The sequence below is a fragment of the Nyctereutes procyonoides genome, unplaced genomic scaffold (assembly GCF_905146905.1).
Source record: "Nyctereutes procyonoides isolate TBG_1078 unplaced genomic scaffold, NYPRO_anot_genome, whole genome shotgun sequence".
Lineage (NCBI taxonomy): Eukaryota > Metazoa > Chordata > Mammalia > Carnivora > Canidae > Nyctereutes > Nyctereutes procyonoides.
The window spans coordinates 7,707,770-7,733,977 of record NW_026575133.1 but is presented as its reverse complement, the minus strand read 5'-3'; the positions used below and the strand labels follow the sequence as shown (position 1 = coordinate 7,733,977).

At 44.3% G+C, this 26,208-nt stretch overlaps 1 protein-coding gene across 2 annotated transcripts in view; it reads right to left on the bottom strand.

Moving 5' to 3' along the window:
- The window catches only part of WBP1L (WW domain binding protein 1 like), a 67,798-nt gene that overhangs the window by 8,346 nt on the left and 33,244 nt on the right, over positions 1-26,208 (bottom strand). For both annotated transcript variants that reach the window (XM_055300050.1, XM_055300051.1), the window contains exon 2: positions 8,311-8,413. In XM_055300050.1, the coding sequence (XP_055156025.1) occupies positions 8,311-8,413 (103 nt within the window). The remainder of the gene's footprint in view (positions 1-8,310; positions 8,414-26,208) is intronic.

Sequence of the window (26,208 nt, the reverse complement as noted above, 5' to 3'; positions counted from 1 at the left end):
TCTTAACTTTGGCGTTGACTTTAAGCCCCACATTGGGTGTAAAGCTTATTTAAAACCAAACAAAACCAAAACAAACTTTCCCCCAAGTAAACATGTATATGAATACACCTCTGACTTTTCTATTTGTACCAGAATACAATATTCGAAAAGATCGCACTGATCTTTAGGGTGTGGTCTCAGGCAACGGCTTTTTGTCCCCTAAAGGTGTTCTCACTGAATCACCCACAAAACCACCCCCACAGAGTAAGAAGGGAGGGCAGTAAGGCCACCTGGCCCTGGCAGGCTGGCAGCACCACCATATGACACCTAACATGCTGAAAGCAGTTAACTTAACTGCTTTCAGCATGTTAGGTGTTCAGTGGAACTTGTCAGTGTTCAGGGGAACTTTCTGCTGAGGCCTGACAAAAAGAGAATGGGCAGAGGACAACAGGTGGCGGATTTCTACCCTTTATCCCATTGGCAGGCAATAAAACCCTCGTAGCTGGCCAGCTCAGTCAGTAGAGCGTGTGACCCTAGATCTCAGCGTTGTGGGTTTGAGACCCATGTAAGGTATAGAGGTTATCTAAAAATAAAACCTTGGGATCCCTGGGTGGCGCAGCGGTTTGGCGCCTGCCTTTGGCCCAGGGCGCGATCCTGGAGACCCGGGATCGAATCCCACATCGGGCTCCCGGTGCATGGAGCCTGCTTCTCCCTCTGCCTGTGTCTCTGCCTCTCTCTCTCTCTCTGTGACTATCATAAATAAATAAAAATTAAAAAAAAAAATAAAAATAAAATAAACCTTGAAAAAATATAGTAAGATGTAACCAGAAAACATATACATAAGTTGAAGTCAGAAGTCTCCCTTGTGGTCCTTCCCAGATTCAAAGCTGACATTTGCTTAAGTTCACTTATATTTCTCAATCCCTGCGGCTGGTTGACTCAACACTAGATAAATACTGTCACAGGAGCCCTGAGAAGTGGGGGTAAGGCCAGAAAAGAGCATTGGGAGCTAAGTGGCTCCCTGATGTTGTCCTATAACATCCTCAGCGCCAGTCTCCTTGGGGGGGGGTGGGGGGGCTGCACAGGAGAGAGGGAGGCAGCACAAACAAGCACAGTGCCTTCTGCTCAAGGGTCCGGCTCTAGACGTATTTCAAAGAACTGTCTAAGAGTTTCTGGGCTAATCACTCTTCCATATTACCTGCATTTCTCTCACTTGCCCAGCATCATTATCTCACAATCCTTTATACTTCAGTACTGTGTTCTAATTCTAAAACTACATTCTCCCGGGCAGCCCCGGTGACGCAGCGGTTTGGCGCCCCCTGCAGCCTGGGGTGTGATCCTGGAGACCCGGGATAGAGTCCCACATCGGGCTCCCTGCATGGAGCCTGCTTCTTTCTCCCTCTGTCTGTGTCTCTGCCTCTCTCTCTGCGTCTATAAATAAATAAATAAAATCTTAAAAAAAATAAAAATAAATAAAAGTACATTCTCCCATGAGATAATTGCATCTAACTCGACTAGTTTACCTCCCAAGTCATTTTTTCAGTAGTTTCTTACCTAAAGGTAAACCAACATTTAACCTTTATGTTGCCATATAAATGATCTAGAGGCAATATTTCTCATTTTATAACATGATTTTATTTTTTAATGTTTTGTTGTTTGTTTTTCTTTTTGTTTTTAAGTAAACTCCACCCTCAATGTGGGGCTCAAACTCACAATCCCATCACGGAGAGTCACATTGCTCTATCAACTGGGCCAGCCAGGCAAGACTTTATTTTTTTTAACACATGCTTTTAATAAGAAACATCTCAGATACTGATTTTCATATGTTGGCCACATATTTCTGGTTTTCCCCTTCTGGGCATTTGGGTAGGCTTGAACTTCGTGGCCCCTTTATGACTGGGCAAGGCTTTGGGACTGGTTCGAACTAGTGAATATGGTTTAGAAGTAATTTCTGTCCATTAGAGGCCAGGACATCTCTTATTTCTATAAGACTTTCCTTCCTTTAGTCCTCCTTCTGCCATGACGGTTGGCAACATTTCAGATAGTGACATCAGGGATAGTCTGGCTTCAGGATGATGAAGTGGAAACCAAACTCCCCTCCAACCCATGATGGACATGTAGTGTGAGAAGTAAACCTGTTTAAGGCCACTTGGTTGGAGACTTATAGCCTATCTTGATTGATGCAGTATCTTTATAGGTTTTTCTAGAGAAAAAGATTTAAGCATTCATCAGATTCTTAAGGGAATCCTTGATCCAGAAAAAAGTCTGAGCTCCACTGAACTGGAAGTATAATAGAAAAAGAGAGCTTTTTAAAATTTTTATTTATTTTATTTTTTTAAGGAAAAATTAGGCAGGGCAAAAGGAGACTGGGAAAAAATGAGACAGTTGTAATTCATGTCCTTGGCAAAACTGCCTTAGTCATATCTAAGAGAACACCAGACAACTCATGTGTTCATTGAAACTCTACTACTCTACTTCTTTTAATGTAGTACCATGGGAAGAAAAAGTCTCCCTACTATGTACCAGTTATATGATGTTATATTTACACTGTTGATGTTATTAAGTATCAAACTGAGTTCTAATTCCTTTTTGTTATTGTTGTTTTCATTTATTTATTCACATTATTTAATCTCTACACCCAAGGTGGGGCTCAAACTCACAACCCTGCAATCAAGAGTCGCATGCTCTTCTGCTTGAGCCAGCCAGGTGCCCCTAATTTCTTCATTTCTAATACAGTATGACAAAAGATTATTTGTGTGGATCAAAACTGAGAGAAAGCTAACTTGGAAGTAGAATGGGTCTAGTGGCAAGATAGAGTTTAGCATAGGCCCAGAAAAGACCCTTAATGAGCTGGTCCTCCTTGATGGAGTTAATGTGGGAAGGCAGAAGGCATTCTTTAGTCTGGCCCTCACAAAATGGACTCATTTGGGAGCCACTTTAGTGAAGCAATGTCCCACCAAGTTTAAAAGGGAGAATATCCAGACTAGTCTCTATGGAGTTGTACAAACTTTTGATCTTTTCACTAGATTTCACAAACAAGGAACTAAATTTTAAAAGAAAAACCTAATGAAACAGACACACAAAAGCTTGTCCTCCTCCCCAAACACACACCTACCCAGAGATTACACTTCTCAATGACAATTTTGAAAGCTGTGATCTCATGGTGGGGAGCATTTGTCATGCTAAGCAAAATAGAAAACATGTTTTGGAAAACAATCACAGTCCAATGTAGGAACTGAGTCATGTGCCCTGAGTTCACTATAAACTTGGGAAAACACCACTCCCCAACTGGGCAGGAAATTCCTCATTAGGAAGCCAAAGCACACTGTAAATTCTACCCCACAGGATGGTGGGTGACCTCCCCGGTCCCTTTTAGCTCTCAGCAGGAGCTCCTACCACTGCCACTGTGGAAAAGGCCTGATATGGGGAAAAGAAGACCTCAGAAGGCTTACAAGTTCATCTGAAAGACTGGAAAAGTTTCCTAGAAACATGACTGCAGTTCCAAAAAGAAAAGAGACAGTGGCCTGGGTTCAAGTCACAGCTCATAAAACCATTTCTTAGCTTTGTGATCTTGGTCATTTTGTTTTTACTTCCCTCATCTGTAAAATGGGGAAAATAATGGTTTCCACCTTACCAGTCATTGTGAAATGAGTTAATATTCAGAACCATGCCTGGCATATAAGTTCTCTAGATTGTTATTTACGGCTGTCATTACAAAAGTGACCACAGATGGGAAGGATTTTCTTTCCATTTCTCTTTTAATCCTGCCCCCCTCCCCCAAATACTCCATAAAAAAGCAAGGGTGAAGAACAAGTCCAAAGTCTGCTTCTAGATTCCGTGCTTAGCTGAACTCATTGGAAAACCAGCCCAAGTGCCACTGATCAACCTGTTTTTGTCCAGAAGCCAGCACCTCTAGGAGCAGGGGTCCAATCGAGGGCTTGGAAGAAGGCCCCAGCTTTCCACTCTCCACTGTGCTAAGGGTGGCAGATGGCACGGGCTTTTGTCACGAGCAGCTCAACAACGATCATACATCTTAACATAAACTAAAAAGAAAAAGCAGGAAAAAACAAGCTGCGCAGTCTTAAATGAATTTGTTAACAGTCTGTTTCATATCACCTCAGGGGAAATTCCACTGCCCAGAAACACTCCCTTTCTCCAACTAAAGCCCAAACAAGAGAAAACCGATGCCCAAGTGAAGGTCCCTCAAATTATCTCAGGAGCAGAAATTCCCAGCTCTGGCCTCTCCCTGGACTTTGGAGGCTGGTGAGTGGCAACAGCCCTGGGATGAGAATCGGGAGATGTCAGTTCAGGATCTTTGGCCCTGAGCATGTTGGTGGCCTCTCTCAATCTTGGCTTTTTTCTTTGCTCTACCTGTTCCGTGAAGGGTATCCTCAGGTGGATGAAACATGCATATTTGAGACCCTCCATGACCTGGGCCCATCACCCCTCCAGTCCGGCACACCAGAGCTCTGGAGGGGGTTGCTCTGGAGTGAGGACCACAGACCCTACCAGTCAGCTGCATCCAGCTGAGCACTTACTTCAAACCCCTGGTCCCGACACATGAGAACATAGGGGTGACATGAGAACCTAGCAGGTTCTTGGGGTGAAAGACAACAATGTGCGTAAAGACCTTAGTGTCTCGCATGTAGTAGAATTTTGTGCACATTAGCACGCTCATCTCCCATTCCTTCCCAGACAAGCCTCAGGGCCTCAGGGGAAAGGTCAATGACGTCATGCATTCTCTGTTCTTTCCCATCCCTGGCCTCTGGTGTTCCTCTGCCTGAGAAATCATTCTACCCTTCTTCATGTGTTAAATCCTATCTGCCTTCTAGGGTCCACCTCAAATGCCACCTCTTCCATGCAGTCTGCCTGAATCCTGCCTAGCCAACGCAAACTGTCCTTCTGAAAATCCACAGCAGTCCTGGCACATACATTCCACTCTCTACTTTGTCTTACTAGTGGACCTCCTGTCTTATCTCTTCTCTCTGCTAGGAGAGACCCTGTTGATGGCAAGGATTCTGCTTCTCTAGTTTCTAACACAGAAGAGGTCACAGCCTCAAGTTGCAGTTTCTTAGAACTGCAAATTCTCAGGTCCACCTCAGACCTATTGAATTAAAAAACAACAACAAAAACTGGGAGTAGGACTCAGATATCTGTATTTTAATAAGCTCTCCAGGAAATCCGGAAGCTTGCCAAATTTGGGGAACCACTCGAATAAGGGTTTTACTGAATGAATAAATGATTGAATAATGAGTTAAAGTACAAGTGCCATAAAAATGCGTGGGATAATAATGATGATGACCAGTTCTGACAGCCTCAGTGGTAAAACAGGACCTTTGTTTCCCACCTGACGCAGGCCCAGTGATGACCACTGGTTTCAGTTATAACTGCAAAGACATGGAGAAAGGGAGTTTGTGTAAGTGAGGTATGTAGTGTGCGTGTGTGTGTGCGCACGCGTGTATCAGTCTTCACCTCCATTGAGGTGAAAGGGTTCGTAGAAATGGCGTTTTTTGCTTTTTTTCCCTGAGGCCTTCTCTGTAGGCAACTGTAGTTAAAGAGGTTCTCTGTCTGGGCAGCCCCGATGGCCCAGCAGTTTGGTGCCGCCTTCAGCCCAGGGTATGACCCTGGACACCCAGGATCGAGTCCCATGTCAGGCTCCCTGCATGGAGCCTGCTTCTCCCTCTGCCTGTGTCTCTGCCTCTCTCTCTCTCTTTCTCTCTCTCTCTCTCTGTGTCTCTCATGAATAAATAAATAAAATCTTTTTTTTAAAAAAAAAAAAGATGTTCTCTGTCTGACAGAAACTCTGCCAAGGATTTCCTGGCTGAGACTTTTTTTCCTTCCAAAGGAAAGAGACAAAAAGAGTAACCCAAAGCCCATTATTTTCACATGTCAGGCAAAGTTTCGAGGTGAGTAGAGGGAATAGGGTTCAAAGCGACCAAAAATGCAGTTTTGATATGAACCGAAGGGGCTCATCCCAACACTCATCTTCCCTCCTAGCCACACATCAGGCAGAGGACCCTGATGAGGAGGAAAACCAAAGAATTCTGAGGGGGGTGGAACACTCAATGGGCCTCTCTTGACAGAGAAGCCATTTCCAGGCACCAAGGAGGACAGTTTTGCTTTTATAATCTCCATCCCTCCAGAACTTGGAAAGCATGGGCCAACTCATAGGACGGCGAGTCTTTCATCCCCATCCAGACTTTTGTCTCTGGCCTCCTCCTTTCCCCCAACTGACCATAACTGGAGAGAGAATTAGCCACTCAGGGGCGCCTGGGTGGCTCAGTGGTTGAGCGTCTGCCTTTGGCTCAGGTCGTGATCCCAGGGTCCTGGGATCCAGTCCCACATCGGGCTCCCCGCAGGGAGCCTGCTTCTCCCTCTGCCTATGTTTCTGCCTCTCTCTCTGTGACTCTCATGAACAAATAAATAAAATCTTTAAAAAAAAAAAAAAAAAAAAAAAGCTTCTCCCATGGCTTTCTTTAAGCCCTTGGGGTGAAGTACCACTTCCCAGGCCACCTCTCTGCCACCTGGTCTCCCTGTCCCCACTGCCCCACCCCCTCAGCCGGGCGACAGTGACCCAATTCTGGTGGCTACTGAGACTGCTCCGCCAAAAGCCCAGGAGGCTCTGTCAATCTGAGACGAGGTCATCTGCAACTGATGCCGCCTGGGCCGGGCCCCGGAAAAACAAACTGCAGCTCTGTGGCTTTTTGGCAGCCAAGCTTCGACTTTTGTTTTAACAAGAGGTGGGAGGGAGAATTGGAGCCCTGTGGTTATCTTCATTTTAAAACATTTAAACAGTCTGTTCACCTGTTTGGCACTTTGTGTCCTCTAGTAAGTCCCTCGGCCCCACCCCTTCTAAAATAGCAACAATCCTGGATCGTCCTTCGCTGTTGCTTATATTCTCAGAGGACTGGTGCGGATGTCCCAAGCTTTGTCCTCTCCTGGTGAAGGGACCGTGCACTGGACTACCCCTGGGATTCCTCAGAAAGGCAGATAAGCCAGTCCTCAGTTCTCAAAAGGGAAGGATAAGGGTGAGGAGAGGTCCTATTTGGAGGAACCACTCCCAATGGCTACAAGATACCTTTACACGCAGAGGGAGACACTGCCGAGCCAAGAGTCTAATTTACTTTCCATACCAAACAACAGCCCTCCTCACTGCCTTCTGACCACATCACCAATGTGGGGGGAGTGGGGAGATCAGAGAGAAGAAGGGGAGAAAGGACAGGGTGACGGTGGCAGAAAAGGCACGCTTTGACAAACGAGCCCAGTTTGTTTCCAAATGGAGGGAGTGATGGGGGCTTAGAACTATCTGGGGAAATGAGCTACCATTTCTCTCTCTACAGACGCTTGTGAGAACCAGCGCAGTGCTGCTCACCTCTGCCCTAAGGACTCTCCTGCTTTCCCATTCTCTGTCCAGCATCCTGCAGTGTCTCATCCTAGCTTCAAGAAGACTGAAATACCAAGCACGTTAGTGAACTCCTTGAACCTGGCTGGCTCCCTAGCGATTGTGCCTGATGTCACCACCCTTGTGCAAGTCTGAAGGTACAAAGCCAATGGGCTCAACCAAACCAGTGGTGAGATGAGGACTGTTTCCATAGCAGTTAGCTGAGCGTAACAGCAGAGATACACTGGAGAAGCAAGCCTACAGACATTTCAGCTTGAGAAGTGGGAAGGACACAGAGGGAGCTAAACCTCTGGACTTCCTTGCTCCAAGAGGGCTCCTAGACTTCCTTGCTCCAAGAGGGCTCCTAGACTTCCTTGCTCCAAGAGGGCTCTGGGAGCAGGGAACTAGGGAGAAGGTGATCCCTTTAAAGAACCAGAAACAGAGGCAGCTCCTTGATGCTGTATGGGGAATTCTGGAAAGTCCTTAAGGTTCTTACAATGAAATAGCATTACAGCTATCCACAGAGCCTATAGCCTGGCATTCACAGCAGCTTGGCTGCTATAATCTCTCTTTATGGAGATGGCAAAGCCTGGGTGTCTGGGCTAGCCCACAGAAGGATGTGAATTGTTGTCACTGCTCAGCACACACTGGAGGGGATGTTGCAGAGAAGCTCAGGCAGGAGCTTCCTCAGCAGACCAGGTAACCACGGCCTCTTCAGAAGGCGCAGACCATATTCCTTAGTCTTTAGCCAATGGTTTCTGAAGAACACCAGAGCACTTCGCCTCTACAGAGGAATTTCTTCTGGAACCCAGCAACAGATTCCACTCACAACACTGTCCCCCGGGAGAATGAGAAAATGTGCCCAGTCCACAACTTCCCAATGAGCAGAGATGGTAACCAGGAGGACCTTGGGGTACCAGAGACCCCGGGAGGGGCGGGCAAGGACTTACACCAGAGTTCATAGTAGTAGTTGCAGCACTGAGACTGTCCACAGCAATGTCCTGTGTCACAAATGTAGCTTTGATTGTTGGTGCCCACACAGGTTTCCTTATCCTAAAAAAATAAAATAATAATCATCAAAAAAATTTAAGCATATGAAATTATAGCTTTTATGTATTTTTAAAAATATTTTATTTATTTGTTTGTTTATTTACTTATTTATGAGAGACACATAGAGAGAGGCAGAGACATAGGCAGAGGGAAAAGCAGACTCCCTGTGGGGAGCCCAATGTAGGACTCAATCCCAGGACCCCAGGATCAAGACCTGAGCTAAAGGCAGATGCTCAAGCACTGAGCCACCCAGGTGCCCCCAAATTATAGCTTTAATTTTATTTTATTTTTTAAGATTTTATTTATTTATTCATGAGAGACACAGAGAGAGAGAGAAAGAGAGGCAGAGACACAGGCAGAGGGAGAAGCAGGCTCCATGCAGGGAGTCCGACATGGGACTTGATCCCGGGTCTCCAGGACCACACCCCAGCCAAAGGCAGCACCAAACCGCTGAGCCACCCGGGCTGTCCCAAATTATAGCTTTTAAATGCCACTTTTCTTCCCATCCCCCTCTTCCCAGTTATCTGGCCACCCTCCACCAAGATGATCTGTTCATTCCATGAGGGAAAAAAAATTAGAAAGAACCCACCACAACAACAGACTGAAGGTTTATTAAAGGGGGAAGAGGTTTCGGCACACAAAGTTGACTGATAAAGAGCAAAGTTTTCCTCAGACAGGAAATGGATGCCTCATTTTCTTTATGTCCAAGCAGAAACACTTCATGTTCCGGTGTTACACTCAGCCAGTAAAAAGACAATGGTTCTCATGTAATTAGCAGTATGTTTTAAATAAAATTGGCTTTCTGTGAAAGTTCCCGGAACAATTAATGCAGTACATATCCTAGGATTAGCATCTAGTCAGTCACTCCGTCCTTCAAAACACACTCTGTTCAAGGTTAATTACAGTGTGACTCCGAAGAGGGCCAAGATAACTTGCCACTAAAATTCTTTGCTCTTTAAGAAAAAGGGTGACCTCCTCAGGTGACCTCATCCAATTTCAATTTGCTAGATAATTTTCTGATTATCAAATGATCTCTTAATGATCTTGACTGGACCTAGGATTCACACCGTGCCTTGTCAGGACAGTTCCAGAAAGGGCACTGCTGAGTAACCACCCTGAGGTGTGCCAAATTCTATTCACAGTCCTGGTGGATGGGGATGGGGGTGAAGACACTTTTTGACATTTCACACTTAAGATAGGAGATATCCCCGCAGCCAACCTGGACTTCAGCCCCAAAATGTACTGTGGGCCCCACCACATATGATGAGACTGTTAAGTCGGGTGCTCCACCTGGCTTTCAACATTTCTTTATTCTAAACAAGTGACACATCCATTTACTGGGCACTGTCTTTGTGCCAAGCACTGTGTTGGGTACGTGGGATAGATGAATAAGACATTGTCCCCATCCCCAAGAAGCTCGCAGTTAAAAGGGGGAGGGGGGGAGGCTGTTCAGCAGAGAAACTAAAACCACAGTATTGTATTTGCTGCTACTCAGGCTGACCCTGCCCACAGTGTACATCCGGGCGGAGGCCTGCCAGTGGAAACTTAAGTCACATGGTCAGTTCCTCCTCTCTGGGCCTTGCTTTACACTACACTACTTGGCCAAGGGTATAAACAAGGCACTCCACTAACCATCTACAGGGCTAAGGCTGGGCAAAGTCAGCTCGGGTACCTGATGTCACAGGGAGAGGACAAGGGAGAGGGCACAGCTAGAGATCTGCTCCCGGGCTCACGGCAGGTCTCTGCCACAGTTGCTCAGGCGGTTCCTGGTCTTTAAGAGCCTAACAGCCTTGTGTGAGGGGGTTTAGGAAGAAGGAAACACTGGGAAGGCATCGGAAAGCTCTGACAGTGAGGGTTTCACAACATGGCCAACAGAGGTCTTCCCATCTCTGCCTTCTCATGTCTACTATAAGCAACATGGAAGGCCTAGTGGGGGGCTGTCTGGTCGGAGGGCTCCTCTGAGGCCTGGCATGTGGAGAGAGCAGATCTGTGCTCACTTCTTTTGCTAGAACACACCCTCCCTGACTTCAGAGCAAAACATTGCTTTCATAAAGACATCAAAAAGTTTCTCCCAAGTTTACCAGGCCCTGAAATGCCATTCTTCTGGCACTGGTTTGCAAAAGCACAGTTCAAAGTGTCCACATAGTTTCTAAAAGAGGCTGTGCTGCCTACACTCCAACACATGAAAGAATCCAGTGACACTTCTGCCTCAGGAAAATTCACCAGACGAGGTCCAGACTCTGAACACAGGACAGCCAACTAGTCCTAAGTGAGGCGTGGAATGGAACGCGTTTGAAATCTAAACAAGCGGTATCCTCATGACCTACTGGTGTCAGCTTTTCTCTTGGCTTTTCCATCCCCCGGCACAGGAAGCCTGTTATAAACAGGACCCTGCTCTTTTTCCCTGCTTTGCCTCCACTTTCCTAGGGAGAGCAGAACTGTAGAAGCATCACTTAATCCAGCGCTCCTCAAACGCTTTCTACCCAGTAAATATCAACCCCTGCTCTTGTTCCCCTGCCCTCCCCACCCCTAACAGAGTTCGAAGGTTGCCTGGGACAGTCACAGTAATAGGAACTGTCATTCTCTGCCACAGAAGGAAGGAAAGCAGTGGGCAGTATAGGAAGACAAGAAGTGGGCTCTCGTGAACCTTTAGCAAGGAAGAAATGGAGGATCAGGAGGGTAAGTGAGGTGGGAGTCCCAAGGTAAGTTCCTCCAGAAGCCTGGTGGTATGAAAGGAAAATCCAAGAGCATAGGGTTTGATCCTGGCTCTCTCGGGTTTGGTGGGACTACAGAGGACCAGGACCTGGACACAATGGCCCTCAGATGAGTTAAAGACACTCTCTCATGTCTCCTTCAACCCCAATTCTTTATTAGCCTATCCACCTCCCACCCCCTCACACCTCAGCCTCGAGTCAATACAAGAGCTCCTGAAATTTGTCTCCTCTTATTCAAAGAGCTAGCAAAGAACAGAGGCGTGCAAATGCTGCCCAATGCTCTTCCAGCCTTCCCTGTACAGGGGGCCTAATTGTGGTTTACATGGAGGACTCTCAGAGACTTCCGGTGGCTCAAGATCCATGGTGAGGAAGGTATGGTTGAGAGCCAGGAAGATCTGGGTCTAAAGCACAGCTCCTATACTATTGTCTATTAATTAACCATGTGACGTTGGTTAAGTGACTTAACTTCTCTGAGCTCTTAATATTAATGTCACTCTGTGAACCATTATTGCCAGGCTAGAAAGACTGCCTAAACAGCACTTTGCATTCACTTAGAGCTATTTCAGAAGAGTGAAGTTCACTGGCAATGTGGGTTGCTCCAGACACACAAAGAACAGAAAAAGCGACCGGATGGAATGCAATGGATAAAGTTAAAATATGAAAAATTTTCAGCACGTTTTATGATTATGATTATTCTCTGCCTTGTTTCCAAGCATCTTCAAGCACCTTACACCTATTACATTGTTCAGACTAAGTCTTAAAGCGTGGGCAGTAAATATCCTTCCCGCTCCCTCTCTCCAGAGAGTGAACCAAAGAATGAGTTGTGCTCTCCCTATGGGCAAGAGCTCTGACTCCTCACCAACCACCCCCATTTCCAGTATGGGCACAGGGTTTGGTACATAACAGTTTGCTTAACCAAACACCAGCTATTCAACCTGGGGTGAATGATATCGCTAATGTGTACTGAGCACCTGCTATGTGCCAGGCACTGTTCTAAACGCCTTACATATATTCCTTAATCTTAACCTGAAGGCAACTTGTGAAGTGGGTAGTGTCAGAGAATTGAGGCGAAGAGAGGCTGAGTAACTTGTCTAAGGTCACACAGCTACCAAGTGCTTTGATCTCTTTTGTTTGGCCCTAGGGCCGGAGCTTTTACTAGGAAGCTTCAGCTTCTTTGGTTGAGATTATACTTCTTCAGCTGCTTAAATAAACCCACTGAAAGCCCCAAACCAAAGTCAACATTTTGTCTTTGAAGGAAAAGATAAGGACTCTGCCTTGTGGAGCTCTATGACTTTGGGAAGAGGATCCTTCATCTTCTACTTGGCAGTGAGGAGGAGCAACATGTTCAGGACTCCTCCCTTTTGTTCTTAAAAGGTGGTCTTTTCTTTTCTCTTTTAATTTATTTGACAGAAAGATAGAGAAAGCCAGAGAGCACAAGCCAGAGGGAAGGCCAGAGGAGAGGGAGAAGTAGGTTCCTCCTTGAGCAGGGGGCCTGATGCAGGGCTTGATCCCAGGACCTGAGCAGAAGGCAGATGCTCAACCGCTGAACCACCCAGGCATCCCAAAGATTTTATTTATTTGACAGAAAGAGAAAGAGAGAGAGAGAGAGAGAATGCACACGCATGCGCAGGGGCAGAAGGAGAGGGGGAAGCAGGCTCCCCGCTGAGCAGAGACACCATAATCACCACCACCGACCACCCCCCCACCCCCAACCAATGCAGGGTTCTGATCCCAGGACCCTGGGACCACCATGTGAGCTGAAAGCAGACACTTTATTGACTGAGCCACCCAGGCGCCCTCACAGTTTCTTTATAACAGGTTCTATGTTTCTAGAATTTTGGGGCTATGCAGTTTTGTGCAAATGAAAACATGCTAGGAAGGAGCTATCTTCAAAATGCAAATCTGATCTCGTCACTTCGCTACACCATCTGGTCCCCACTTACCTAACTTCCCTACCTACTTCTTCAACCATCTCCTTTTAGTTAAAGGGCTTTGCTTGTACCATCTCCTTTTCCTAGAATGTTTTCCCCATCCCTCTCCCCCTGGTTGCTAATTTTCTAACCATCTTGGTGATCTCCATTCAAGCTTACCTTTGTCACAGAAGCTATCTGGACCTTCATGTCTAACACCTAGGTCTTATCTCTAGTAAGGTCTCACCGAATCATGTATTTTTCTCTTTCTAGTTGTAGTTTTACCTGAATGATTTACTTTATTATCTTCCACTAGACTGAAAGCTCCATGAGGACAGAGATCATGACCGTTTTCGCCGTTTGCTCATTGTGTCCCCCCACCCCCACCCTTCCAGATCATAGCTGGTACAGGGCAGGTGCTCAATAAATGCTGAAAGAATGAATGAAGGTCCCGCATTCCACAATGGAATGAAACACCATTCTGCTTTTCAGAAAATCAGGATATGAAAACGCAACCTTGGGATGCCTGGGTGGCTCAGTGGTTGAGTGTCCGCCTTTGGCTCAGGTTGGGATTCTGGGGTCCTGGGATTGAGTCCTGCATCGGGCTCCCCATAAGGAGCCTGCTTCTCCCTCTGCCTATCTCTCTGCCTCTCTCTCTCTCATGAATAAATAAATAAAATCTTTAAAATAAATAAAATCTAAAAAAAAAAAGAAAGAAAGAAACTGTGAATAACACATGCTCTTATGCTTAGGTCTCTCATCTCAGAAATGACTGTGGCAATGACCATTAGTATCATCGTTCATTACAGGTATGTGTCTTCAGCCCAGATTCCACAGCCTAGCTCTGAGGTACAGGGCACACAGGATCACCAGACGAAAAGCACAGGCACAAAGAAGAACTAGTCAAGGCCAACACTGAACCGGAAAGAATATTTTTACAACAGAAAAGGATGAACAGTATACCTTTTGTCCATATGCAAGAAATCATCTCATCTCTTCTGTGGTAGCATAAACTGGGACTAACAACACTTTCCTTAACAATTTCCATCTCTTATAGTTGCTGTTCTCAGCTAAGCCACTGTAAAGGTCAATCAGCATAAGAACCTTCTAAGCACCATCATAAGAGAGACACTGGGCAGTACATGGTTCCTCAGGGGTGGTTTTAATTCACCAATTTGTGAGGTTGGAAAACCCTGCTAGTAACTGGCAACAGCAATTGTATGTCCATACATACATGTCCTTCATGTCCATAGGAAAGCACCAAAGTTGTAAAGCTTAAAAGTAATACTAAAATTGTTCACAGGTGTTAAAGCATAGGACACTATCTTGGCTGCTGGATGTGAATTAATTTGGAGCGCCACTTCTGGTTTCCCTACAGGGAAAAGAAACAATTTCTAATCGAAATGTCCAATTCCACAAATCAAAAAACAAATGTGTACTTATGCTCCTCTTGCATTCCAGCACTGTGCTGGATGCTATAGCTACAACAATGAGCAAGAGATTCTGGGGGAAGGGATCCTGTTTCTGTGGCAAGAGTGCTAGGTTGGTAACTTTAAAAATTCTTCTTTGCCAAAGCTCATAGAAATAGTGGCAATACAGCAGTATCCTTTTAATTACACAGCTGAGCTAGCAAGAAAGTAAGGAAGATCCTTAGGAGTCAAAAATGTTGCAGGGAACTAGAAAGTACAATGGTAAATGAGGTCAGGCCTTTTCAGTTGCCTGGAAAAAGGGGCCGTTTATTGCTGTTGGACCCAACTGAAAACAGGGAATTAAAACAGTCCCAATATAAAGTGAGGACCCTCAAAAAGATAGAGTGGACTAGGAATAAATTAGCCTATTGGCCACACACTGACAGGAAGAAAGCTCTGAATTGAGAGGAAGAAAACATCTGCTTTCATCATCTGTAACCATCAGTTGTGTCTTTCCATAAGTTAATTTGAAATTTATTGTACTATTATATGGTCTGAAAATCCCCAAGGATAAATTGAACACAAAAAGTGGCTTCAGGCTTGCAATAATGCTGTGACATTTGGCAGAAGAAATACAAAACTCTGAAGAGACCCACCCTCAATTGGGGCATGATTTCCATAAATAAAGCTCTGTTGAAGATGAGCTCACAATAGAAAATTCACAAAAGAAAAACTTACACAGAAATAAGCCATCGCAAACAAGACTTGGGAAATCCAACAAATAGCAGGATAAGACTCTCTGAAAAAACTTAATAGAATGATCTGATAAACTAGAATATAAAAGCATGTTTCAAATTATTAAAGCCTGGGTCACCTGGGTGGCTCAGTGGTTGAGTACATCTGCCTTTGGCTCAGGGCATGATCCTGGAGTACTGGGATCGAGTCCCACATTGGGCTCCTGGCATGAAGCCTGTTTCTCCCTCTGTCTATGTCTCTGCCTCTCTCTTTCTGTGTCTCTCATGAATAAATAAATAAGTAAAATCTTTTTTTTTTTTTTAGATTTTTTATTTATTCATGAAAGACACAGAGAGAGAGAGAGAGAGAGAGAGAGAGAGAGAGAGAGGCAGAGACACAGGCAGAGGGAGAAGCAGGCTCCATGCAGGGAGCCCGACGTGGGACTCGATCCCAGGTCCCCAGGATCAGGCCCTGGGCTGAAGACAGGCTCTAAACCGCTGAGCCACCCGGGCTGCCCAAATAAGTAAAATCTTAAAAAAAAAATAAACTGGGATGTTTAAAAAATTATTATTAAAGCCAAAAAGAAAGAATGAAAAACATGAGAAAAGAACATGCTGAAGAAAACAGTGACCAAGCAGTGAGGTGGGGGTAGGGGATATAGAAAAATCACTATTGATTAGAAACTCAAAAGATTGGCTACACAGAGATCAGACCAAGTTAAAGAGAGAATTGGTGAACTGGGACACAGATCTGAGAAAAATACCCGGCAAAGGGCTAACAACAATTAAAATATACCATAGAAATAGAAAATTAGAATAAGAAGCTTAAGAAGAAGAATATGGAGGAGAGGGCAGCCCTGGTGGCGCAGCGGTTTGGCGCTGCCTGCAGCCCGGGGCGTGATCCTGGAGACCCTGGATCGAGTCCCACGTCGGGCTCTCTGCATGGAGCCTGCTTCTCCCTCTGTCTGTGTTTCTGCCTCTCTCTCTCTCTCTGCATCTCTATGAATAAATAAATAAAATCTTTAAAAAAAAAGAATATGGAGGAGATGTGATATTTAAAGAGATAACTGAAAAATTCCCAGAGCTGATTGAATATATGGAATTTTCAGACAAACTCATACTGGAGCACACTGTTCGAAACTACAGAACAACAACAACAAAAAGATCCTAATACTGGGATGCCGGGGTGGCTCAGAGGTTGAGCGTCTGCCTTTGGCTCAAGGCATGATCCTGGCTGGGGTCCCAGGATAGAGTCCTGCATTGGGCTCCCCACAGGGAGCCTACTTCTCTCTCTGCCTATATCTCTGCCTCTCTCCCTGTCTCTCTCATGAATAAATAAATAAAATCTTTAAAAAAAGAGAAAAAAGATCCTAAACACGTTCAAGTGAGGAAGACTGAAAATTAACATTAAATTAGAATTTAAAATAGTAATAATCTCCATAAGGATATAAAACAGGATAACAGATTTTAGATGGGGCAGCCAGGAAAGGTCTCCCTGGGAAGGTGACACGGGATTTGAGCCCTGAATGATGAGAAGGGACCAGATTAAATTAAGAAGATCTGTGGGAACAATGTTCCAGGCAGCAGGAATGTCAAATGCATACAAAGACACCAGTGCAGGAGTGAGTTTGGTGTGCTCAAGAAAAAGAAGGCTAGTGTGTGTGAGTACAGTGAATCTCAAGGAGAGTGGTATGAAAAGAATCACTGAGAATTTAGAAAGAAGCCATGCCTCATATGCCTTGCAAAACAGTTAAAATAACAGCCGAAATACCAGAGCTTGTAAATTCGTTGTTGGCTATAATGTTGCTGGATATATGAATAATATCAAAATATTTTTGCAATTCTTTTTTTTTTAAGACTTTATTTATCCATGAGTGACACAGAGAGATGCAGAGAGAGAGGCAGAGACACAGGCAGAGGGAGAAACAGGCTCCATGCAGGGAGCCCAATGTGGGACTCGATCTTGGAACTCCAGGATCACACCCTGAGCTGAAGGCAGATGCTCAACTGCTGAGCCACTCAGGCATCCCAGAAGCACTGAGTTTTAACCAAAAATGAGGCCATCCTTTTTTTTTTTTTTTAAGATTTTATTTATTTATTCATGAGAGACACAGAGAGAGAGGTAGAGACACAGGCAGAGGGAGAAACAGGCTCCATGCAGGGAGCCCGATGTGGGACTCAATCCCGTGTCTCCAGGATCACGCCCTGGGCTGAAGGCGGCACCAAACTGCTGAGCCACCCGGGATGCCCCCTATTTTTGGAATTCTTATGATTCCTTTTCAACTTAGGACCCCATCCCTCTTTTGTTGTCTCCCTGCTTTATGGCTGCTACTGCAGAGTAAGTAACAAAATCAACTTTCCTTCTAGTCTTGAACCAGGAATGGCTTTCCAGAGAGTAGACAAAATTCTAGCACTATACATCTACTGGACCAGGGTTCTATATGATTTTGGTAATACTTTATAACCAAAGGGCAACAGAGTCTTCATAAACAAGGCAGATTTGAGATGGCTAAATGAGAAAAGATAGCAAGCAACCTTAACTTAGAATCAGCTATTTTTATTCTTACACAGAATCTTCAAATTCTGAAATTGTAGCACTTTCAGGCCCAGGTCCTTAAAAAAGATTTGTAGGTGATCATAAAAAACACTCTTTAACACTGTTGGTAGTAACGCAAGCTGGTACAATCACTCTGGAAAACAGTATCGAGGGTCCTCAAAAAGTTGAAAATAGAGCTCCCCTATGACCCAGCAATTGCACTAGTAGGTATTTACCCCAAAGATACAAACATAGTTATTCAAAGGGGCACCTGCACCCCAAGTTTTAGAGCAGCAATGTCCACATTAGCTAAACTATGGAAAGAGCCCAGATGTCCATCGACAGATAAATGGATAAAGAGGATGCAGTATATATGCCCAATGGACTATAACTCAGCCATCAAAAAAATGAAATCTTGCCATTTGCAATGACGTGGATGGAACCAGAGGGTATTACACTAAGTGAAATAAGTCATTCAGAGAAAGATAATTATCATATGATCTCATTCGTTATGTGGAATTTAAGAAACAAAACAGGATCACAGAGAAAAGGTGGGAACAATACAACAAGACAAAATCAGAGAGGGAGACAAACCATAAGAGACTCTAAATCATAGGAAACAAACTGAGGGTTGCTGGAGGGGAGGGGGAAGGGGGGTCACTGGGTAATGGGCATTAAGGAGGACATGTGATGTAATGAGCACTGGGTATTATATAAGACTCATAAATCAATCACCAATGTCTACCTCTGAAACCAATAATATACTATATGTTAGTTGTATTTAAATTTTTTTAAAAAATGGAAAAAAACATTCTTGAAAGTTTTATGGATTTACAGCTAGATTTTTACAGTAAGAAAGTTAGTATCAGTTTTTCCCTAATACTAATGGTTTTAAGCTGTTTGAAGAGCTGAGGAAAATAAGTAGAATCACTCAAGGGCACACATTTTGAATTGGATGTATGGAGGTTACAGAATAGATGGGGATGACGGAAAGTAAGCTCATGCAGAGGAATGATCCAGTTGGAGTCCTGATCTATTATTTCCTACATGTTAGTCTAATCTCCCTGTTTTTATGATCGGGAGTGTCATGTACTACTTTTGTATCCTTCACAGTATAACCTATACATGTCAATTATACCTTTAAGCTTTTCTACCTAAAAGAGCTCTGTTTCATCCTTTCTGATAAAGGGCAAGCCACTGCTAAGAAATTAACCAAGACTCTATTTTCTATGTACTGGGATATTATGAATGTTTTTTTTTTTTAAATTTATGATAGTCACACACAGAGAGAGAGAGGCAGAGACACAGGGAGAGGGAGAAGCAGGCTCCATGCACCAGGAGCCGGACATGGGATTCGATCCCGGGTCTTCAGGATCGTGCCCTGGGCCAAAGGCAGGTGCCAAACTGCTGCGCCACCCAGGGATCCCTATGAATGAATTTTTATACTGTTTGGTTGAGTTCAGTAATTTTCCTCAAGGACAATTAGCCTGGCCAGGTTCCCCTAAACAAGCCAATAAATCTAATCTGATAAAATTCAGCCTGATCCCTCACATTTGATAGTATACTTTACCTCCAGTTCCCTGGGCTCAAGAGCACCCAGTCTCCCACCCTCTGGCTGCAAAGTACCTTAAAGGTAAAGCCAAAGACTGGAGCCAGTAATATTTGAAAGAAGCCTAGACACAAAGTGAGCTGCTCCTGCTTCAAGATGTGGCTGCAGTGTATATTGTGGAAAGAGAGTCCCAGGGACCCCTGCTATAACAGAGACAAGGATCCATTGACTTCCACCTGTGAGAGTCTCGTGTAACAATTCTGTCTGGGGACTCCCAAACACTGGCATGCTCCAAGAATCTGAGGAAGGGCAACAGTGAATCAGAATGAATCATGACATCTCACAAATAGTGAATTTGCTCTAAGGTAGCAACGAACACACTTTGATAATAAATGGAACAAAATAAGGACGCCTGGGTGGCTCAGCAGTTAAGCATCTGCCTTCAGCTCAGGGCGGGATTCTGAAGCCCCGGGATCAAGTCCCACAACCTGGTCCTCCGTGTCTCCCTCTGCGGGTGTCTCTGCCTCTCTCCCTCTGTGTCTCTCATGAATAAATAAATAAATAAAATATTTTTAAAAATAAATAAATAAATGCAACAAAATAGAGATGTGTTTCCTGAAGTGTGGTCCGTGAGCCCAAAAAAATCAGTCGGTGTATTTAAGAATGTGGGTTAAGAACTTATGGTTCAGCTCATATATATTCAAGTTTGAGAACCACTTCCCTAGATTTATAAAAACATACAATATACAGAGTTCTTGCCCTCAAAAGTAGAATGGTCTAATATTCCTCTTCTAAAGATTTTTTAAAATTTCTTTATTTGATAGAGAGCACAAGCAGGGGAAGCAGCAGAGGGAGACAGAGAAGCAGGCTCCCCGCTGAGCAGGGAGCCTGAAACTGGCTGGATCACAGCACCCCGGGATCACGACCTGAGCCGAAGGCAAGGCTCTCAACCAACTGAGCCACCCAGGTGCCCCAAATATAATTTTTTTCTTAAAAGTAACGTGTTAGGTACACTCATATCCACATCAGTACTACTGCATTGCAAACTGGATCCTCATTAAATAGCTCCCAAACAGAGCAGCCAAAAAAGAAATTAAAATCCATTTCCTGTGTTGCTATTAGGAACCTGAATAACAAACTCAGAAAAAGCCACTTGACCCTGGTAGGAAAATCCCAGAGCACAGATCGGAAGTTGCAACATATTCCATGGTTTTATTAGAGACTACTTGTCGATGTCCTAGCACATGCAGACCTGTGGGGTCTTAATGGCTGCAGCAGCTCAGGACATTGAGTTAATGTGCTATTCTTTCACCCCTGGACACTTAGAAGGAAAGCAGTCCTGCCTTGAGGCAACCCTAGCAATCCCTCATCACTGGTCTCTTCTGCCACAGAATAAATGCACTGAGAAGTATGGCATCTTCAGCCAAGGGCTGGTGCAGAGAGCTGAGGGGCGAGATACTAGGTAGCACTCAACAGAGCAGGAGGCACTTGGGCAAAGCAGGAGGGGATTCAGCTGACTATCATGAGTCCAGAGTTGGTCCCATGAGGGCAGGTTCTTTCCTTCCCACACTGTATCACTGCCTCTCCTGCCTGAAAGCAGGGATTACCAGCGGCCCTCAGACCACAATGGGACCACTAATGAGTTCCATGCTTACATGGTAACTTTGCTTTTCAATTTTTAAAAAATATTTATTTATTTATTAGAGAGAGTGCCAGAGAGAGTGAGGGGGAGGAGCAAAGGGAAAGGGAGAGAATCATAAGCAGAACCCCCCCCCCCCCCGAGTATGGAGCCTGGGGCTCCATCTCAGGACCCTGGGATGACCTGAGCCAAAATCAAGAGTCAGAAAAAAAAAAAAAAAAATCAAGAGTCAGGCACTCAAACACTGAGCCACCCAGGCGCTCCCATTTTCCAATTTAAAAAAAAAAAAGGAATTAATGAAAAAAAATAAAATAAAAATGGAATTAACGGGGGTACCTAGGTGACCCAGTCGGTTAAGCAAGGGACTCTTAATTTCAGCTCGGTCCTGTTCTTTCCCTTTCCCTCTGCCCCTCCCCTGCGCCCACACCCTCTCTCTCTGTCTCTCTCTAAAATAAATAAATCTGGGACGCCTGAGTGGCTCAGTGGTTGAGCATCTGCCTTTGGCTCAGGTCATGATCCCAGAATCCTGAGATCGAGTCCTGCATTGGGCTCCTTGCAGGAAGCCTGCTTTTCCCTCTGCCTATGTCTCTGCCTCTCTCATGAATAAATAAATAAAATCTTTAAAAAGCAATAATAATAAAGTAAAATAAATATATCTTTAAGAATAAAAATGGAATTAACAATTTTTTTAAAAACCAGCAAAAACAGATTTATTCGAGAATAGCAGAGAATTACATCTGAGACAAGCAAGCTATGGCAGAACCACAGGCAAGTCCCTAGCTGTCCACATTTTCAAATGAAAAGGAATCATACAGAAATCAGATTTCCAGCTTCTCTTGCAAATTCCAGGCCCGCATTCCCTTAGCAGCGTGTCAGGCTGGCTCACAGATGTACATGGGCTCTGGTTCCACCTCAGCCTCCCCGCAATGCCTGCTGTCCACGAAGCCCATCTGCTTCATTCAAGCTGTCACTGCCCAGCTCCTGTGGGCATCTGATTAGCTACTCCTGCTCTCAAGTTCAGTAAGAGATGTGCATCCCCTCACGTTGAGGTTAACCCATGCCACAGAGACCCAAACATGAACAGCAGACATGAATTTCCCACAGTGAGGCTCAAGCAACACCTTCTCTACAAGACACGTAAAACAGAGGCCTGGACCCAGAGGAGCGCACCTCTCTGTGGCAGGAGAGGAATACCTCTGGAGAGACAGGAAAACCTCCTGCCACAACACTCAACAGGTTGAAGGAAAACCAAGTTCTTCCCAATGACTGTGTTTATCAAGCATTCGGCTGGGCATTTTCACCTAGGTTATGTTTTCCACATAGGAACCAAGAAAAGTTAGGGTCCAGAGTGGTCACACAGCTAGAACAAGCTTTTTGGACCTAAAGCGCAAATTTGAGTGGAAAGAATGTAATGCTTGGGGGTTATCCTTAACTTTCATGCTAGATGCTGACAGGCACAAAAATGACAGATAAGATATGGACTTTGCCTTTGAGGAACTTTGTAATAACCAAATGCTAGGTTAAAAAAAAAAAAAGGTAGATGTTTCAGCTCTTGTTGCTGAAAACCTTCCCGAAATATTCAGGTTTATTGTGTGCCTTAATTAAGTACGTTCTAATTAAAAGGATTCATTCTTTTTTAATTTTCTTAAAAGAGTATTTATTTATTTGAGAGGGAGAGAGCACAAACATGGGGAAGGGCAGAGCAATGTAATATATACCCAACACTCACATACAAAATTAATATATATAAAATACACACTTATATAGGACTCTAAAGGTTTTCGAGCTTCTTTAGCCAGCCTATCTTTTGAGTCTACCAGCCAGCATCCTGCAAGAGGTCAGAAGTGCTATTACCCTCATCTTACAGATAAGGAACTGCCACAAAGCCCCAGGCTAAGGATGACAGACCCAGAACGGTGGACATCCTGGCCTTCTGACTTTGGGGTCAGTATTCTTTCTATGACTAGGTTCTAGCTCATCAAAGTCTTTGCTAAATCCTGAAAATGGTGCTTGCTCAAATAAAATACTCACTTCTCTGCCTGGAAAGAGGTATGGCTTTCAAAGCTATCTCAAATATTGACAGTACCAGTAGACGTCTCATTGACGTGCTTTAAAAGAGATTCACCAGTTTCATTTGACAGAGAACAGTACATGTGGGATCTCAGAGACCTTCCTTACTTTAAGCAAAATTCTAAATTTAACCCCACTTTTTCTCAGCAGTTCCATCCACTGCAGCAGGCTTTTGTCGGGAGCAAAAGACATAATAATGGGACTTGTCTGCTGTCTAAAGACCAGTTCCAGAGATTTATTGCCAGTAAAAAAGTTCAACACTGTTCAAGGAAACTATTTACTTACACCTGGGACAAGGAGTCACATTAAAAATGGTTTCCCGGGATCCCTGGGTGGCGCAGTGGTTTGGCGCCTGTCTTTGGCCCGGGGTGCGATCCTGGAGACCCGGGATCGAATCCCACGTCAGGCTCCCGGTGCATGGAGCCTGCTTCTCCCTCTGCCTGTGTCTCTGCCTCTCTCTCTCTCTCTGTGACTGTCATAAATAAATAAAAATTAAAAAAAAAAAATGGTTTCCCTGGGCATGTGATGTAACGAGCACTGAGTGTTATATAAGACTGATGAATCACTGAATTCTATCTCTGAAACTAATAATACACTGTATGTTAATTAGCTGAATTTAAATAAAATTTTAAATAAAATTTTAAAAATAAAACATATTTTGTAGACAGCAGCAACAATAAAAAACTCCAATATCTATACCACAGAAACTTATCAGCATGGCATTAAGCAAAAATATGCTAGAAATGGAGTTACATATCAAGAATAATGTTGTTAATATTAAGAGTTGTGTTTTGCAACTGTCTTGCATTGGGATACATATATTTACTGCCAAGAGCCTGCCTATAAAGTTAGGAGAATTACTAAGCTTATCACAAATTGATTGACTATTGCTAAATACTGGGGGCACCTGGGTGGCTCAGTCAGTTAAGTGTCTGCCTTCAGCTCACGTTATGATCCCAGGGTCCTGGGATGGAGCCTGGTGTTGGGAAATCCCTGCTAGTGGGGAGTCTGCTTCTTCCTCTCCCTCTGCCCTCCCCACCCCAGCTCATGTTCTCTCTCAGATAAATAAATAGAATCTTCAAAAAATAAAAATAAAAACAAAAATAAAAATAAAAATGATCTCCCTGGAAATGGATACAAGATTAAAAAAAAAAAAAAGTCTTCAGAATCCAGAGGCTATGTCTCCAAAGGACTCTGAATAACTTTAAAGAATCTTCTGAACTCTAAGACCTTACTCTTAAAGATTAGAGGGATGCCTGGGTGGCTCAGTCAGTTAAGCGTTTGGCTCAGGTCATGATCTCAGGGTCTCAGAATCCTGGATCTGGGTCTGCACTCAGAGGGGAGTCTGCTTCTTTCTCTCTTTCTGCCCCTCCACCCACCCCCACCCTGCTTGTGCGCTCTCTCATGCCATCTCTCAGATAAATAAATAAAATCTTAAAAAAAAAAAAAAGATTAAAGGAGACACCAGACGACTTAGAGAAAGGGGAATTTACTATACTATCAGAGATAGAGTACAATAGACCCAATACAGCAATAGACACTTAGCTTGAAATATGGCCTGTTTTTGAAATAACTGTAGCCTAATTGTTCTTTAAACTATATAAAGTTATTTGGGCATTACTGAGATCCCATCCTTCTGAAAGTGGTTATCCAGATTGTTATTATCCAGAGTAAGAGATAAAATAACAGTTCCAGAAGGGCTTGATCTTAGCTACTGGCCATAAAAAATCAACTCCATACCTGCCCTTGACAAAGCCTAGTGCCTGCTGATTAGGGGTAACCAAGATATTATTAAGATTCTAAATCTTGGGGAGCCCCAGTGGCGCAGCGGTTTAGTGCCGCCTGCAGCCCAGGGCTTGATCCTGGAGACCCGGGATCGAGTCCCACATCAGGCTGTCTGTGTGGTGCCTGCTTCTCCCTCTGCCTGTGTCTCTGCCTCACTCTCTCTCTCTCTCTATGAATAAATAAAATAAAATCTTTAAAAATAAAATAAAATAAAAAATAAATAAAAATGTTTATTTAAAAAAAAGATTCTAAATCTTGTGGGCAAGTAGTTAATACCTATTGCTTGGAAAGCAGCAAGGGGAAGTACACCTATTTTCCCTGTATTAAAATATCTCAATCCACTTTCCCTGAGGCCTGTGACTTCTGTGACTGTTCCCTCAGCAGAGTGAATACATTATGTATCAGTAATGTCTAGCCATGAGTTTCTCTGCCTTGGCAATACTGACACTTGGAGCCAGAGAATTGTGTGGAGACTGTCCCATGCATTGTAGGATGTTTAGCAGCATCCTTGGCCTCTACTCACTAGATACTGGTAGCAACATCCCACCGCTGCCCTCCCTCCCCCATGCCCAGGGTGTGACAATCAACAATATACAAACATTGCCAAATGTTTCCCAGGTAGAGGGGAAAAATTGCCCATGGTTTACAACCACTATTCTAGCCAAACTGCGCTATACAATTTAGTGCAGAATTATATTCTATCTGTCTGATTGCCTCCTGAGCTCCCCAACCATTCTGTAAATTCCCCAGAAGCGAGCCTAATGTCGATCTCACAAGCACAACTGGTCTAGCAAAGGATCAGACATGCAAAAATCTTCAGAAAGTGCTGATCCTGCTAACAGTCAAATAACCCAAGGGGCTAGTCCTCCCCCTGGGCTCCCTGTGCCTCCCAACTACAATGGTCATGCAAAGCAGTGGCACTAAGGGAGTCTCCAAGGGTAAGACCAACGCTGTGGTAATGTGATTATGCATGACTGCTGAGAGACCTACCCATTGGCTCTCTGGCCATGAGAGCTTCACAATAACGCAACACAATCTGAGCCTGGCTCATAAACTCAGAACCTCACCCAGAGACGGGGAAGTGATAGCACATTCTATTTTTGCTGGCTACCTGCCCTGGTCTACCCTGGGCCTCCCCACCACACTCCAGAGCCACACCCAGAGGAGTGGGAGGTCACAGGTATTCACACGACTGTCTGTACATACCAGGGATTTCCAAATCCTTGATGAAAACCACATGATCAGATGGGCAGTATGTGAAACCAACAATGAGACCGTGTGTCACAGTGCAGTTAAAAAACTTGAGAACATGTGTGTTAAGCAAGAGAACCAAACAATAACAATTTTCTGGCCTCCTTGATGCAATGCCCAAGGGAACCAATGTCTTATATGCAACACAGACCCAGCAAGCCCTAAGCCACTTTCAGGAAAAGAAGTCACTGTGTTATACCC